Source organism: Epargyreus clarus, unplaced genomic scaffold (genome assembly GCF_041222505.1).
Source record: "Epargyreus clarus isolate Ecla_fem2 unplaced genomic scaffold, WU_Ecla_fem_2.2 ptg000034l, whole genome shotgun sequence".
In the NCBI taxonomy this organism is placed as follows: domain Eukaryota; kingdom Metazoa; phylum Arthropoda; class Insecta; order Lepidoptera; family Hesperiidae; genus Epargyreus; species Epargyreus clarus.
In genome coordinates this window covers 10876673-10895512 of record NW_027332239.1, presented here as the reverse complement: position 1 = coordinate 10895512, position 18840 = coordinate 10876673, and the positions used below count along the sequence as shown (strand labels likewise).

The 18840-nt window shown below is 35.8% G+C and overlaps 1 protein-coding gene across 1 annotated transcript in view; it reads left to right on the top strand.

The window, feature by feature from the left end:
* Positions 1-18840, top strand: part of LOC140756271 (CYFIP-related Rac1 interactor A) — a 31572-nt gene that overhangs the window by 2946 nt on the left and 9786 nt on the right. Inside the window, exon 2 of the mRNA XM_073091753.1 lies at positions 15032-15163. Within this exon, the coding sequence (XP_072947854.1) occupies positions 15032-15163 (132 nt within the window). The remainder of the gene's footprint in view (positions 1-15031; positions 15164-18840) is intronic.

Here is an 18840-nt window from a genome sequence, read left to right as displayed (position 1 = left end):
CGGACTAGTAGTTTTACGCGGATATTGACTACCTTAATTGTATTTATATCAACCTTTTTAAAAGCTATGGGGCAAAAGTTTGCCAACAATAGCTAGTAATCTATACTAATATTATAAAGAGGAAAACTTTGTTTGTTTGTTTGATTGTAATGAATAGGCTCAAAAACTACTGGACCGATTTAAAAAAATCTTACACCATTCGAAAGCTACATTATCCACGAGTAACATAGGCTATATTTTATATGAAATAGATTTGATAAATAGATTTTGAGGCGGTACAAAGTTTGCCGGTCAGGTCAGTCTGTCATAAAAATTCAAACACTATTATGTTTATGTGTAAAATATTAACGCGAAAGTACAAAACACACCATATTAGGTTTAACAAAAATGACACATGTAATCTATATTTTATATGAAATATATTTGATAAATAGATTTTGAGGCGGTACAAAGTTTGCCGGGTCAGCTAGTCTGTCATAAAAATTCAAACACTATTATGTTTATATATAAAATATTAACGCGAAAGTACAAAACACACCATATTAGGTTTAACAAAAATGACACATGTAATTGTGTAAGCCAGCCACCCACACCACTCAAGTCAATGTTATTCCATTCAGGGAACACCCACGGGACTACTGCTCGTAAGTAGCGAAGCGTAGGAATCCGTAACTCGCTAGTGTTATAATGTTAATTATAATTTCTGAAGCCTACTGTTTGACCTCTAAGAAGGAGGAGGGTTTAAGCCATAAGTACATGTTCCATATGGAAGTCGATAGAGTTTATACAATTTTATCATCATTGTAATCTAAGAGAGGTTAGGATTTAATGAACTGGTTGTCTGTCGTTCATGAAACATTTCCCCCAAAATTTTTTCACTAAGATTGAATTTTATAGGTACCTACAGTTAGAGTCAGGTGACGCAATCGTAAAAATCATAAAGAAATGTAGCAGATAAATCTGTTGATATATATGGAAGGGCTTGTTATGCCTGCGTTTGATTATTTCATCCAATCCTAATCAAAGTGATGACGACAAAGTGCCATCAAAACAAATCATCGAATGGGTACTTAATATAATCGAGACCACCTTGGAACTTATGAATAGTCTATAAGACTTCATTGTCCAGCCTGCTTCACTGTAGATTCACACTCGATAAACGCTAGCATAATGAATTAGGCATGCCAAAGCGCCGGTGTAGCACCATCCAGTAAATGACGTCATCAGTACAATTTTAAAGCATATTGGCCGATACCTGGCTCATGCAATCTCGAGCCTGCCTTATTACAAAAGTTTAAACTGCTTTAGGAAAAACTGGGCTACTCATTTCTCGTTTTAAGGGTTTATTTTCGCCGTCTAGTTTAATTATACTGGCTTCTGATTGAGATGAGATACGCGTGACGGTGACACGCCACTTTGTCCTTTAACGTCAAAATCAGAAAGAAGATTTGATAAAAGAAATCACTGTAATCTGTAACTATTGTGTGAATTACACGCTACAAAACGTGATAGGAACGTTAAATAAATGGTACGAAATTTTGGCTGTAATATATTTTTTTTCTGTCTTTACGAACTTTAAATCTACTGCTACACCAATTTCACCATCATCCCGCAAATGTAGATTTCATTCGACACATCTTGAAACAAGGAATAAATTTGAACAAATCGTTCGCAAAATGTTGGTCTTTGACTAATTTCCATTTCACTAGATCACAAAAATCTACTGGAATATATATATTTGTCAAGAAATATACGTTACACAAACATCTTAGTGAACGAAATCTCCTCGTCCGCTACGGAGCGTTGAAACAGCTCTAATTCAATACAAACATAAATCACGCGTTCATTGTTTCTGACTTCATATCTCAATAATTGAGTGGCAATTACCTCTATCACCCCACGTTCCTCGTTTGTGACAATCATCCAATCGAGCGATCGCAACGCGCATAGAAGTCGCGTGAGAATTATTTAAACAATATTGCATCCTTTAGGGGCAATGAAACCATCAACTGTGTGGGACATGCTCGTATTGTAGCACTTGTATCTGTAGCATTTGGTTGAGATAAAAGTATAGCAACAATGTGGAGACGATATTGGAATATTGAAAATGTCACTTTGGTAAGAATTCGTCTAGGACAAAGAAGCATTTACTTACCTTACCCTTTTATTATACTAGCTAATTTACGTGCTTTACTAGTTAAAGCAAAGACTAAGAAAAGGGGAAAAACTGTTACAAATATTCTGGAGGTGTTTGATTGATGATAAACTAAAATAGATAAGTTTAAATCCACAGGGCCGTATAAACCCAATATCGGCTGACGCACAATGTCGTCTACAAACAGTATGCAACCTCAAAAGCTGTTTTGTAACTCAACGCCTACACCAGAACAGTTAGTATAGAGCAGTATAAACTATTGCGCCACTACAACGAGATAAACCCGCCAAACCGAGTCTTTAAACCCAAACAACTCGAGGAAATCTGGTACAATAAAACAAAATCTGTTAAAACGATGAGACAATCGTCTTTCAGTAAGAAATTTATTGGTTGCATAAATAAAACGATTACTTTTATAAGAGATTTTGCTGATAATCCTGAAAACATCCAAAAACCGAAGCTGGGTGTAAATATTTTATTAAACCACTAAACTAATTTAACATTACCAATCCTTCATCTTCCTCACATTAATGAATATTTAATAGGATTCCAATGTCTATTATTTCATCCTATTGCATATGAAAGCTTTAAAATATTGCACATTTCGACACCATCTAAGCCGTCATCAAAGTTTGAACCAATCCTTAAACATGGACTTTAAACTCATGGTGTCGCCGTCATCACAAAGCTAATAATATGGCTTGGTGTAGGCATTCAGTTTATTGCTTACGTAGGAAGATTGGATTTCAGCGAAGCGTTCGGTCACTTCAAAGTTGCAACGAAAGAGACGGTTGCGCTCCACGAGGTATATCGGTTAACAATACTATGCATGATTCAATAGATTTCCTTATTAGGCGCGGTGCTGCACTCGCGCGTTACTGTATTACTCCATGTTTATTCAGACGAGAGCACGTTTATACAATCACCTTCCTTACCTACCATGCACGCTGTACCGTTGCTCAAGTTACAAATAATAACTTTAATAAGCATGTATGCAAACATGTTTTATTTATAAATATTATTTAACATTACGAATCCTGAAATTTTCCTGTTTTGAATGTTTTTAAAAATAATTAACACATACCTAACAATAGCTAGACACCAAAACATGTAATTTTGGCGCTCGACTTTTTATTAAGAGTAAGGGTAAATAAGGATTCCAATCTTATTCTTGTTTACGATACAAAATTAAAGAAGGTTCCCCCAAATTAACTTGTTCATAGCCTTCAGAAGACTTAATAACACCAAAATGAAAAGATTAATGAAAACATGAACCAAGTTACCCCTGAAAGTGTTGCTAATTTGGTGTTTCTTTTACTTATTTTTACTACATTCTTGACGAATTTTTGTATTTCATACTTTGCTTATAAGTTTAATTTGAAACTTTTTGTCTTTAGAATAATGATATATACCTACGCTCTAATATATTTATTCTGTTATACTTTAATATTAAAGGTAAATCCGCGCATTTTTTCCATTGAAAGAACACGATACCTGAATAGGAGAAAATATGAATGTCCCAAGATAAAAGACGTATCAAAACGTTTCTGACCCTTAAATAACAAGCAATGCTTTGCGACCTACATACGTGTTTCGGTTATGACGTCCTGCCGACAGTGACGGTTTATTAAAGAATTCTACATATGGATGGACGATGCAGGTGCGCGGATACATAAAAATAGAATTCCTCTGCGTAAATAGATCGAGTCAATCTACCAGTACAGCAGCTGCACATCTAGATCCCATCAATGTCGACCGCAAAACTTGACAGGTGCTTAAGCAGCTTGCGAATTGTAACTCAAAAGCCTCAACTGTCGCAGACACAAATAGTTGTTGCAAAGGTGTTGAAGTAACTGGCTTGTCGGTCCATTATCGTACAACGGATATCGATGTTTATGTAAAAGAGAAAAACCAAATCCTTGAAAAATAATGTAAAGCTAATGATGTCGTTGAGTTGAGCTTGATGATGTACGCTTCTATGTAAGAAGAAAATTTAATAAGAGTAAATATCGGCATTTAGTTAAAAGATGTAGAGACCATATGTGCTGGTTCGAAGTGGGTATATGATCGTGGTGTGGAACCAAATTAATGGTGCATGCAGGGCGTTGCACTCGTGGCGTACTTTCTGTTAGTGCAACGGAATCGCACTCTTTAACGTCATGCAAATTTAACAAGGAAACAGTCGATCATGTAGCTACAAAAATGTTCCATAAATCATCTATGTATGCATATTTAGGCATATATCAGGCAATTATGTTATATGCATATGCATATAACATAATTGTCATCGATACAGCTGGCTGGTTTGTTCGCTGTACATTTTTGCAAAAAATCATGTTTCACGGGATTTTCTCGCTTGATTTTTTTTTTAATTTTTGATTTATCTCTTTAATTCAATTTAGATACCCAGAGGCCGTCTACTTTATTGAAAATAGACTACTTCGTTAAGAAGATATCGAATTTAATAAGTTTAATCAGGTAATGGTTTTCTGAGACAGATCATTACTACAAATATTAATTGGTTTAATTGAAACAGTTCCTATGGTTCCACTGTAGTGATGTCACAGGCATCCATTCCATCCAAGCAATGTATGTATTTTTGTTAACATATCCATTCTATGTTTTTTTTTATGATATAAGAGTAGCAGACGAGCATGCAGTCCACCTGATGGTAAGTGGCTACTGCCGCCCATGGACATCTGTAATCAACCCCAGACAGGATTAGATATTCCTACCTGAGGTCGGCCACAGATGCGCCGCTACCCCTGAGGACTAAGCTGGAACGCCTCAGAAAAGTCTGTCTCCCTTACCACACCCTTCAAACCGGAACACAGCAGCGCCTAACACTGCTGTTATTAGGTACAAATAGGTGTGGCGGTGATGCCGCCGGAGTCGAACCACAAAGGGTTCTACCACCTTCAAATGTTAAAAAAGATATTAGAACAACAACTCGCTCGCCATTTTAGGTAATTACTTCTCGGCGCTAACAGTGTATAAATGTATGGCTGAAATCTCGCAATTGGACCGCAACTAGTGTTAATTTAATTAATAAACGACCGCAGCTACTACGTCTGCGTTCATAATTGTAGTCGGTAATGTAGGTTCTTTTTTCTTGCACAGTTGTCTCTTGTCAAATTAATAATAGTTAAATGTAATTACATACTGTCAAACGGATTTTAATCGTGATAGTTATGATATAGGGCTCGAACACAAAACTGCGATGCGACGCGATGCGAATTCGCAACGCAGAAAATTGCGATGCGAATTGCTGCGATGCGATATCGTGCGGCGTAGCGTCTCTCAGGGTGACCAACAACAACAACCACTGTGCGATGCGAATCAATTCGCAAGTTCTTGCGATGCGTCGAGGGAGCTCGCAGATTTTTGCGATGCGACGTCGCATCGCAGTTTTGTGTACGAACCCTTAATTCGAAATAGGTGACATCACTTAATATGTCAGCGACGTAAAAATTAAGAAGCTTTATGCCAGTACTTCTGCCAAAGATCGAAATATGACAATAACTAGTAGGCAAATGTTGTCGAATTAAGTCATTTTGATGCACTTGTCTGATAGATGCATATGCATATAATGGGAGCAAATACATAATCATTTTCTTACCAATTAATTAGCAAGAATTTGAATAGTTCAGTCACCTACTAGTTGGCAATAAGCTCACGGCGCGCGATCAAGCATAAAATCTCGTATGTTTTATGTGTTCTGGGGTATAGCCGGCATGGTTAGTCAATGTGCAGTGTGTACCGTGTTTACTTAGCATAAGAATGTTGTATGCAATTAGTACTGTTACATTTTTTGCATTCTGATCGAATATGCCATTATGTATAAATTTAACCTGTTAAGGGATTTCGGTCTGCGACCAACCCCAGAGTTTACGCTAAATGTTACTAAAACCCAAACTATTGCCTTGGAAGTTTCATATGTCCTTAAGATTTATAATTGTTCAAAAATCAAAAGTATGTTACCAAAAGCGCAGCATACGGCTCTATTATCTTCTAGATTATTACTGTATCTTCTATTATTGCTATGAGCCACTTGAGATATAAAACATTTAACTAGATTCAACATTCATCAGGATAAATCGATTACTTTAACGTAATCGAAGGAATTTTTAAAACGATCCTGTAGATCAAAATGTTAAACGTAAATAATAACCAGATTTACTCTGCATTGTACAGGAATACCTGCCGTTTTCATATCTTCGAAACATATGCTCAGTTGAGTATAATTTACGCACATTACATCATCACAAACGAATCCCGGCGTGTCCTTTATGCAGGCTCAGGGTTGCCTGGAAAGAACTTCGCGGATTTGTAATTAGGATATTCGAGAAAATACTCAACAAAGAATACAAAATTACTTAACGTCGGTCATTTCAACAAAATTATTTACACTTATGTTATTTAAGTACCAAGTACGACTGCAATCATTTTGAAATTAAGTAATCATTGCGGCTACAAAAAATAAGATGATTTAAATTACTTTCGAGCCTGAGCAGTTAGCTTATAAGTTTAAAATATATTCAACTACATTTTACCCGCGGTTTCACTCGTGTCAGAAGTCGATGAGAATCGATGTTTTTATCTATCCCTCCAATACAGTTTATTGGGATAAAAATTATCTTACGTCCTTTTCTGGACCCCAGACAACGTGTATACAAAATTTCATGATAATCAGTTTTGTAGTTAAGCCATGAAACCGTAACAGACACACAAGCTCACATTCGCATTTATCTATACTTCTATACTAATATTATAAAGATGCAAACTTTGTTTGTTTGTTTGATTGTAATGAATAGGCTCAAAAACTACTGGAGTGATTTTAAAAATTCTTTCACCATTCGAAAGCTACATTATCCACGAGTAACATAGGCTATATTTTATATGAAATATATTTGATAAATAGATTTTGAGGCGGTACAACGTTTGCCTGGTCAGCTAGTAATATTATATAGTCAAATTTTCTTTAACCTCTGTGACAATCCCATGTCACAGATGGTAAACTAAATCTGATTTATTTGCATAATCTTTGACATTACAGGCAACCCTGATTTAAGAATGTGGCAACCACATTTAAAAAGCTTGTGATCACACGTGATTCACCTCCGTCGACTGGTGAGTAATTCGTAACAATTAATAAACAACTAACGTGTGTAACGGCTCGTTAGTGGCGACTGTTTAATTCTTAATTTCATGTTTATAAATAAACGGTCATAAGTAAAAATATTCGACTCGCTTGCAATACCACACGCATCGCTCATCGTTTACGGGATACCGTAGAACATCGTAGTTGATTACGGGATGAAATAAGTATGCAATTTTACTATTTTTTTTATTTTTATTTATAGGTTTTTGTACACATTGAAAGTAATATAATTAACATAATAGAAATAAAGTACAAAGGACTGCTTATTTCACAATGAAATTTCTTAAAGCAGCATAGAGAACTTTTCATTATGTTTGTATTAAAAAAATGTATGTGTTTGTATGTATTTAACAGAAAATGTGTCTTACTAAATCCAGTTTGGGGTCCTTACCGACAGACTGACTCAAACTTGGCCGATTATTATCATCAATTGTACTTTATAATTAGCACTCACACTAAGTTAGATGCAAGTTATTTTACGATAGAATTAAACCAAAATAAACTTAAAAAAACGTTAACTCTAAGCGTATCTATTTCTTGTCTTAGGGCATCTCTAATAATAAACTCCTTTACTAAACCGTTTAAACTATAAAATTAAAAGCTAAAAGCGTTAAATTGCATTCTATTTAAACAACGTCTGCTACTTCTATATTGTACAAAAAAAAAACAAAGTTTACGTGTTTTCTGATCATGGGCATTTTCTAAATAAATTAGTTTATCAATACCTACTGTGTCTGTAGAGATGGAACAAATTCAACTTTCCACGGTTCATTCTTACAATGGAAAATAAAATTCAACGCTGAAATCTTTAGTTACACAAAGCTAAAAAGGTGGTAGAACCCTTTGTGGTTCGAGTCCGGCGGCACCACCGCCACACCTATTTCTACCTGATAACAACAGTGTTAAGCGCTGCTGGGTTCTGGTTTGATGGGTGTGGTAAGGGAGGCAGAGGCATACTTATCCGAGGCATCCCAGCTTAGTCCTCAGGGGTAGCGGCGCGTCTATGGCAGACCTCAGGTACGAATATCTAATCCTATCTGGTGTTGATTACGGATGGCCATGAGCGGCAGTAAATGCGGATTAAAATCGACCAAACGCGGATTAAATCGTAACTTTCCTCAATTAGCCGCTGTGAAGTGCAAATACACATCCATGTTAATCTATTAACCTAATTTTGCTGATGTGGGTTACGCCCTCAATGCTCTTGTCAAATGAGTTTTACTTTTAATAGGCTGTTATCTGATGACACTTCCAAAATTGTTGGTAAGCAAGTCTCACTTTCAGCTTTAAATTGTTATGTTGTTATGTTAGGCACGTTGTCCCTGTAGTTTCGGGATCAGAATAGGGCTACGGTATCCCCTGCCTGTCGTAAGAGGCGACTAAAAGGGGGCTTCCGGGGTTGCGGGTGGGAAGAGTGGGAGCTCGAACCGCCCAGCCAGGGGCCCCGGGAAGAACGGCGGTATGTGTGGTCGCATACCGTCATACGCACCAGACGGTGTGGCGAGCGCCAGGCTCACCTGGGCGGAGTCCGACGGGGCAACGCGCTAAGAGGGCTCCGGATGCGTTCCTTTGGAGATCCCGAAGCCCTCTACGCAGCGCCGAGGACGGCCACCGGGGTGGGTCTTCGTTCGGTAAGAATCCCACATAACCCTACGTCGCTCCCATGACACCGAGTACCTTTTGAACCTCGGTTTCCCCCTCATAAAAAAGGCACGTAAGAAATTTTCCGCAAATATCATTTTATTTTATTTTTATTTTATTTTTATTTGGGAAACATACAATATTCAATACACATAGTAACTTTCACATAGACGTAACAAAAATCAGCAAAGTTTCCACTGATATCTGATCATGATTCGTAACCTAAAGTTTTAATTGAGTTATGTCACTGTGTACTGTCATAATGGCTAATTCGCATTAAATTATTTTATTTTTGTAAGTACATGCAGGAATGATAGTTTCCGTGGTGGGTAAGGCGATTTTGATAGTAATTTAACGTGAAAATAGAGAACTTTAGGATTTACATAATATAACTATATTTTCCAAAAAAAAAAATGGTTTAAAATTGGTTTAAGTGATGCAAAAATACATGTGAGCTTATAGAAAGAAATAGTTTTAAAAGAAACACGTCGATTTATTTATCTGTGTACGACGGACTTAAAATTGCTTTGAGTTTAAAAGTTCTCACTAAGTTTCTGAAAGATTTGAAAGAACGCTCTATGAATTCCGATTAGAAACATTTCGTAGCGGTGTTGAAAAGGATTTTCTGATTCAGAGACATTTTTAACGGAAAACGATTGGTTGGTCCATTGCCAAGTTTGTGTCAGCAGAATATAAGTTTTATTGGGTCATGTTATTGCAGTAACATGATAAATACCTTCGTTTAGTGTGACTCGAGCACAACTTTGCTGCTCTTCACGTTTTAACTATTAATAGCTGAATAAAGCGAGGGTTTTACATTGTAGTTCTCTGCAATTAAACAGTCAAATTTAGCGCTCAGTGTTCTGTGGCCGAACAACGAGCTAAATAAAACATGCTTCTTGAGTTTAACTGTTTTATTAATTACGATTTGCAGACATTTTTGAGCTCCGCTCTATCATCTGCTTTATCTTTTAAATGGATTCATAATGAAAAGCCAGTCGATTCTCACTGAATATTTGTCAACAAAAAAGAACAGTACAATTCTGCAAGTGTGACTCAAACTCGTGCTATGTATGTATTCTGAACTGGATGAAATAAAACACAAAATATTTGTAAGTATGTAACACGATTATATTGTTTAATGGTACGGAACCATCTGAACGGAAATCGGAATTGAAGTTATTCGGCTTTTTATCTGTTTGTTTTTAACGTTTCACGATGTAAGAACACGAAAACGCAACGTTAACGTAGCATTGTCGTTGCGACTTCTTAACAATATTATAGTTGTCTAGTGTAGTCTCACGACAATTTTCAGTGGAGTGCACAGTGCACGAATACACGAAGTATTTTGTATTCTATAGTTTTCTGATTCCACAATTATTGTAGACGCACGGCCCTGCGTCCACCAAATTCCGGGAATATTGTTTTCGCTAGTTTTCCGTACCTACAATTAATGTGAATGCACGACCGTGCGTCCACCAAATTCCAGGAATCTTATATTATATTTTTTCAATTCAATTCAATTCGATACAATTAATTATTTGTACACAAACTTTAGCAATTCGAATTGATTAACTAGTAGTAACAATGCGAGGAAGCACAAGGAAGTAATTTAGTCAATTAGGTTGCATCGGCTACGCTCGCGGGCCCGTTGCAAGCAATTATTGCAAGTTGCAGTGTTCCTGTTTCCTGCGTCCCAAATGCAACTCCTGATGCGATGGCAACAGACTCCAATTAAACGTTTCTATACTAAGTACGCAACTTTCTTCCTGTAACATTGTCTTTTGTACATCAACTCCGCGGCTCTATTTCACGATCTTTATGAAGGAACTTTTTTGTTTTCTTCGCATTTTGTAATCGCTCATGAACAGCTTACTTTACAGTGCAGGAACAGAAACCAAAAATTACTTGGTATTTTATAAACGAACCGCGTACCAACAGTCCCGTGGCTTATGAAGATTAACTCAACTACAAAGTTAAGCAACGTCACATGTGGTCAGAAGTTAGATAGGTAACTGTTCGTAACTAAATTTCATGCGCCCTTCTATGCCTCGAAGGGCTGTTAAGCCGTTGGTACTTCTTGTGTAACCGTCAGTAAACTTTTCAGCCTTAAAAATATCGAACACGAGTTGCTCTTTAAGCCGTACTGCCCTTCACAAATCCGCAATTGAACAGTGCGGTGGAGTATGCTCCACTGTGAGAATTCATGCGCAACATAGGATTATAAAAAACCTTTTTTTATAGCAGACTTTGTATAATTAAATCTTTTTATAGGTCTGACAGTCTGATAAGTATAAGCTGAACCAACAGCTGACCTTTAGTAGCAATGTGGCTCACATTTATGAGGGCGTGGGTCAACGCTTATCCGTTTATCAGCAAAATGCATTACTCGGAGTGTAGGCTCTCTTCCGGTAGCAATTTACCCAGCAACGATTGAAAGTAACCTATATAGCCTGGAGACACTCTTAATGAACTTAGCTAAAATTTCACGTGAACAACACTTCTTGATGTAACAAGCTAAACTTGGTTACACGCGGTATGATGTGCCGAAAAACTACACTGAGAGAATATTCGTCAAGTTAATGTTTTTGGACTTAAAAAATGCCTTTGATACAGTATCTGTACCGATTCTGTTGTGGAGATTAGAAAGTCTGGGCATAAGGGGGAAATCTCTGTCTCTTTTTGCAAGCTACCTTGAAAATAGGAAACAGTCAGTCAAAATTGGAGGTTTCATAAGTGATCCTATAACGGTCAATTACGGAGTCCCCCAAGGAAGTGTGCTTGGCCCGACCCTATTTTTGATATATATAAATCAATTATGTAATATGGAACTTAGGGACGGGCAGCTGTTTTCATACGCAGATGATACTGCAATTGTTTTCGCAGGAGATACGTGGTCCTCTGTAAAGAAAACAGCAGAATTAGGTCTGGCCGAGGTAGCAAAGTGGCTAAATGAGAACTTACTAACTTTGAACATCTCTAAAACAAATTATGTCTGCTTTACGAAATCTAATAAAACACAACCACCACCTGACTTTAAAATAAAAATTCATAGATGCCCAGACTTACACTCTGACTGTGACTGTCCTCAAATAAATAAAGTATCCAATGTAAAATATCTTGGGGTTATGGTTGACCAGAGGTTAACTTGGTATTCGCATCTGGATTTGATGGCAACCCGGATTAGGAAACTAATCTGGATATTTAAGTCCCTGCGGCATGTATGTACAAAATCATTGCTAAATAAAGTATACATAGCCCTAGTCCAATTTACGATGAGCTACTGCATTCCTATATGGGGCGGAGCAGCTAAGACAAGGTTCCTTGAACTTGAAAGAGCTCAAAGATGCCTGATAAAAGTGATGTACTGCAAACCGTATAGATTCCCCACTTCTGATTTATACAAATTGTCTGGCCTGCTCTCGGTAAGAAAACTTTACGTATCAGCAACTATTCAAAAACTTCATAAAAGCTTAAAATATCAGCCGCCAGTGGCGAATAAACGTAGAAAGTATACATTGCCCTATACCGACCTATTTAAAAGTAAATTTGCATCAAGACAATACGTAAGACTGTCTATTTATCTATTTAATAAAATAAACCAGGATGTAGATATATACACTATGAAATACTATGACTGTAAAAAATGTTTAAAAGATTGGTTACAAAAACTTAATTATGAAGAAACAGAATCTCTTCTTTGTACCTTCACCTGATGCACCTTACACTTACATGAACACATATTCGTACGTAAGCACACACGTTTATTCTCACACTTGAATACGTACGCACACACACACATCCACACACACACACACACACACACACACACACACACACACACACACAGACACACAGACATAATACACAGATACTATTTCACTATATATCCACTATATTATATTATATTTATTTTATACGAGCTGACCCGACAAACTTTGCACCACCTCAGAATCTAGTTATGAAATATATTTCATATTTGCTCACCTTTTGAACCTTCCCTGGACTTCCACAAATTATTCTAAACTAAAATTATCAAAATCGGTCCAGCCATTCTCGTGTTTTATATTTGATTTTTATATATATAGATACATATATTCTTAATTATAAAATAAAATAAATTCAACATTGTTCAAATAATAATTATATTAAATTATAATATATTTGGAAAATTATATTTAGTAGTACTTAGTATTGTATAAGGGAAGAGCGGGACCCTCTACTACAGGTACTAACATACTCAAAAGAGGGTACCCAACAATATTGTAAAACAATGTACTACTTTTGATGCAATAAATCATTTTTTTTTTTTTTTTATTTATAATACTGTAGTTGTTTATACTCAACACCACATGGGAATTGTACTGTTTCTTAAGCATCGGCAAGAATACTAATTTTTGCTCGAAGTCCTTAAGGGCTTTGTTGCCAGAGATAAACTTCTTTATTGATATTGTTCTATTGCTGCCTACTGAAATACAGACTGCAGCAGACAGTGACACATTTTTAGGATTAAAAATAAAAGTATTTTGACTGTAACAATTAAAACGTTTGCATTTAAATCAAAAAGGATGAATCAAATCAATTGAAGCGAGCAATCAGGATATAGGCACAAACATTATTTAATCATCCTCGTTATATGATAGAACAATCATTTGAACGTTAAAAACTTCCTTTTTAACCAGCATCGGACAACGCCGATGTGTCCTAGTTTCAGGCAATCTGGACTAGTGCACACTTTTGCTTTTTGCTTTAGTTTCGGAGTTGAAAGCTAGATGACAGATACAGCCTACAAAAGTTATCGAAGTAGGTTAAATTAATTTTGAAATGTCTTTCGTGATATACATTTTTGGAACCATTTTTATTATGGCTTTTGAGATCACTAGTAGTAGTTATTAATAATCAATCCATCCAATTTTTGCCTCCCAAGATCGAAGTTTGACTAAAGTCTAGTATAGAAGAAATGGTCAAGATGTCGAACTTCGGTACCTACGCAAAAACTTATGACTGATAGTCATCAATAAGGTTACTGCGTCCTCTTAAATTAATTAATTATTTAATCAATTATTTTCTATTAATTTATTATTTTCGATGTATATAAAAAAGTGACCTATATAATGATTTCACAAATATATTACGGGAAATGGGAAAACCATGCACAAGGATAACTGTAATCCTCTTACTAATTAATCATTGTCTATAAATATTCAGTGATGAAGAAGTTAGAAACGTCAATCATGTTATCGCGTGCTTACATTACAACATAATATATCGTTGTAATATAAACTGCACATGTAAACAGCTCCAGTTTCCCATTGAGTGCGTACCTGTTTCATAGAGTACACGCAGGTTTACCTTGAAAATGAAACTGTGTATGGACGAAGAAATGTTTGTACAGTTTGAAGTACATATAACACTAGTTGAGGGTTAGGGAAGAGTAAAGTTGAGATACGCTTGCGATTTGCCATTATTTGATCTGAATGTCACAAGTTTAGCCACAGTGAGAGTTTTTACGGAACTGCGTCAAAAGGCGGGTAATGTTTCAATCAAATACGCGTAAGTCCAAATATGGTGGATTTCGCGTAGCAGGACGGTTATCCCAAAGGATAAAGTTAAAAACATTCAGCGAAAATCGCAATAAACGAAGTTAATACTTTCATTTTGCGTATGAATGTTTGCGTTTACCCGCGGCTTCGCTCGCGGTCAGAGGTTTTTATCTATCCCTCGGGGATGGTAGTTTTTTAGGGATAAACGGCACCCTATGTCTTTTTCTCATACAATTCACAATGTGTGTATAAAATTTCATGACGATTACTGCATAATTATGGCATGATAGTATAGTTAACACACAAGCACACTAGGATGTCTCATTCTTTAACATGTTCTACAGCCCAAACGGCTTGACGGCTTGGATTTAAACATATGAGGTGTCTTGGATTCGTCTAAATTTTCGACGGGATCATAGGCTATAGCCGTCGGGGCAATTGCAATTGTTATTTTTTTAATAACAATTGCTATTTTTAAGGTACAGAAGTAGCCCTCTTACCATTTTATAATAGAAATCGTGTTTGTTTCAGGTGGTTCCCAGGTTATTAGGTTCACTAGTGGGCGGCGGGATGAGTCCGACGCAGCATTTGGAGCAACAGCAGGCCTTAGTCAAACAGTTCGCGGAAATACTGGAATTCGTACTCAAATTCGATGAACACAAGGTATGTCTAAAACAATAATAAGTTATTTCCCTCTTATGGTGTTTCCTAAAGCTGTTTCAGAAATGAGCCTTTTATGTCGTGACTATTACTTTCTTACTATTTGAGAAAACGAATTAGGTGTAATAATATGGACAATTTATAGTTTTTTGTTGGAATCTATAAATAATAATTGACGTGAAAGATTGAAATGTTTTTACAATTTAAATAATTTGTATTTAATAAGTAACTGAGAAAAAAGTCGCTAAGATCTTCCCACAGACGGTAAACAACATTACAGCCTCTGTCTGTACAGCCCTAATATATTTTTAATAATAGTCACTTTGTTAGCGTTTTATATAAATCCTGTTATAATTACACCTATATCGTTGAGTTCAAGTAATAATAGATAATTATGTTCAAGGAAAACATTAAAACATACGACATTTATTACGTTGCCTGTAATGTGTGTGTGCCTGTAATGAGTTAGCACTAAATCGTGAAAATATTGCCGGAACTGCATAAATTAAGCAATTTAGTACCCCCCATCTTGATCTAGTAAACGCTCGTGATTATACAAACCGTAAAGTAAAACAACAAATTAAATTTAAGTTAGTAGCTAGAGGGAGGTGGATAAAACCTTTGAACTCATTTGTGGTATCCAACAAGGCTCTACTCTAGGGCCATTCTTTTTTTAATTTAATACTGAATTTCTCAACTAGTCACATCCAGAGGCTCTTCCAGTGGTTTCTATTTTACAAAAATGACATAGTTGTTCTTGATAAAAGCGTACAAGAACTATAAGATGAGTAAAGCAGTGGATAACGTGTATTGCAGAAACGTTCATTTCAACAAAAGTAAACTGAATTCTTGAAATTATTTTCGACGAATATGTAAGAAATTTCCAAAAGTGCGGGCGACCAATTCTCGTTTGGACTGTTTTATTTTTTTTTCGATTTGTATTGTTCATTTACGTCTTTAAAATGATTTAAAATAAAAACTTACTATTCAACGTAAAATTTACCAAATGTTATTTGAATGTAATTAATTGAGTGCTAGAGCATTTTATAACCCAACAGCAAAATACATTTATTTAACTTTAAATACAAACTTCATCAAAGTGTGTAGCGTAACTAGAATAGTATAGGTAATAACTCAATCAGCAATTGTGAGCCCTTTTGACCCCAACCTTGCGGTGTCGTTGCTCCAAGACAGCGCGACTATATGCATTTAAATTGTGCTATTATTTCTTTGAATTTCTTGCCATACCTTTAAAACTTTCATTTGCGAAAAAATATCTTGAATAAAGTCATGGTTCAAAGTTAAATGCAATATTATTCATAATTTGTCTTTACCTTGTTCAAAGTCGATCGTTTGAGGTACAATAATTTGTGGTTTGTTATAGTCGTTCGTAGTAAGAATCCGTATTCCTTGAAATTCGAAGTTACATTCAACATGATTCATATTATTGTTAAATCCGATTGATGGTTATTTATTATTATCATTGCATTTTTATCTGCTCAATTTTGTCTCTTTATAGCAGTAATTGATACGATTGTAACCACTCACAATTAATCATTAGACAATGCTATCAAAGCATTAGTCATATCGGCCAATAAAGTTTTGAAGATAGAAAGCGATGTAGTGACCTCGCGTTGAGTCACCCACAGCGCGGTGTGGCGCCGAATGTCTGTACAGTTGAAAAAGGTCTCCACCAAAAATGGGTGGGAAGCCCTTAACCTAAAATTGCGTGACTAACTTTTTAACTTCAAAAAAGAAGGCTCTGTATTCGACCGCTATGTGTGTATGTATGTTTTTATGTCCTCGATTTTCTCAAAAACTACTGCTAAAAATAAATATAAAGCAAGATACTGGAGCTAATGATGGCATTAAAACAAGAGAATAATTATTATTAAAAAAAAGACAAACCCACTGAGTTTCTTACCGGATCTTCTCAGTAGAGGTCGCGTTCCGATCCGGTAGTAGTTTAAGAAAATTATTGTACCTGACAATTTGTAAGTGCCGTCGTTGGCCTATACAAAATAAATATAAAAAAATAAAAAAAAGATACAATTTACATTTTAATTATTTGAAAGTATATTTTACAAGACAGGGTTTAGTATATATAATACAATATGATTTTTTGTTTAAGCACTTTTCCACGATTTCGTTTGATAGATGAGTCGCTGTGTAGTCGCTGACAAATGAGACATGCTTGTCTTAAAAAGCCAACGTAACTTTGCCTTTAACAATGTCATGTAAGAAAACAGGCACTTCTGCAGGACATTCCAACGGATGCCTGTGTGATAGAGATAGATGCCGCAAATTGTTTGCGAGTTCGTAATCCTTGACGACTAATTACATTTTAGTCATATTCACCTCAGGGCTGAATAATCGAGATGTTTTGCATGCGGATATACACGTGTTCCCGTGTATTATATAGACCACTCCCTACAAAATCCTCTACATGTCTTTAAAGTCCCTGGACCTCCAACTTTATATTGAATTCTTTACTACCTTGACCTTCCCTCAAACATTTAGCAGTTTGAAGTCCTCAAAAGATAAATTTTAACAATATTTTTATTATAACACGATTCAATCTATTTTACTCTTCATCCAAAAAATATGCTCGAGAGTCATGCTTAAGTTCAGATTCCTTACTTCTATTTTACTTATTACACAGTTACACGTCACCAGATAGATGTACGTAAATGTAATTTTCCCAGCTGCGGTTACTTAGTTGTTCTTTGTTCTGATTAATTCATTCGTCACTGTTCAGTTACGTAACCTTTTAATTGGCAAATATATATTTCCAGTATACTTTATAGATGCACGGCTGTGCGTCCTCCAAATTTCGGGAACGCACGTAATCATTATAATAAATGTTACGTTGATTAAGATACGATATAATTATGTATAAGGTCCCTGTACAGATCGCCAATTAATCATTATGCTTGTCACGAATCCTTTGCCGGAATCGTAAGCCAGAATATATTTTGGGCATAGGCCTTAGGCGAAAAGGATGATGAACGACAGACGCACAATGGCATGAGGATTACTGAAGATTTGCATCTACAGACACTATGCATTACAAATATTGCATGTTCTTGTGTATTACGTTTTGACTTCAAAAACAAAATACCCTACAAAAAAGATCTAAACAGAAGGACATAACCGTGACACACTTGGTTTGGAAAGTTTGGTCATTTGCAGATAAATTGGCTCTTGACCTTTTTAACACTCTTTAGCAGCCTTTAACACTCTTCTGAGATCAAGCCGTATCAAACGACTTATACTCGTACTTTAGGGTTCGTCAAGCTCTTTAGACTACAAGGGTCACAAACAAAGACGAGTGAAAACGATTACAACGTAAACAAAACTTCATCCAAAGAACAGTACTGTAATAAAGTAATATGCGTAGATTAATCAAAAAATATTTTCTCGTACTTAGTTTATACTTGATCTAATGCTTTCTTGTCATTTTATAGTTATATCTGCTTCGTAAAATATTTCTACGTACGAAGGTCTTTTCGATAATATATAATTCTTATTAAAGTTGTAACTCATGTTACTACCACTTATCGCAATATATTCGTATCTTATGCGTATTTCCGTTAGCTGATTCATCACGGGTTTAATTATCAGCTGTCAATTATCGAAATGTCACTCTTAATTGCGGATCATGAGACCGTTGTCCTAAC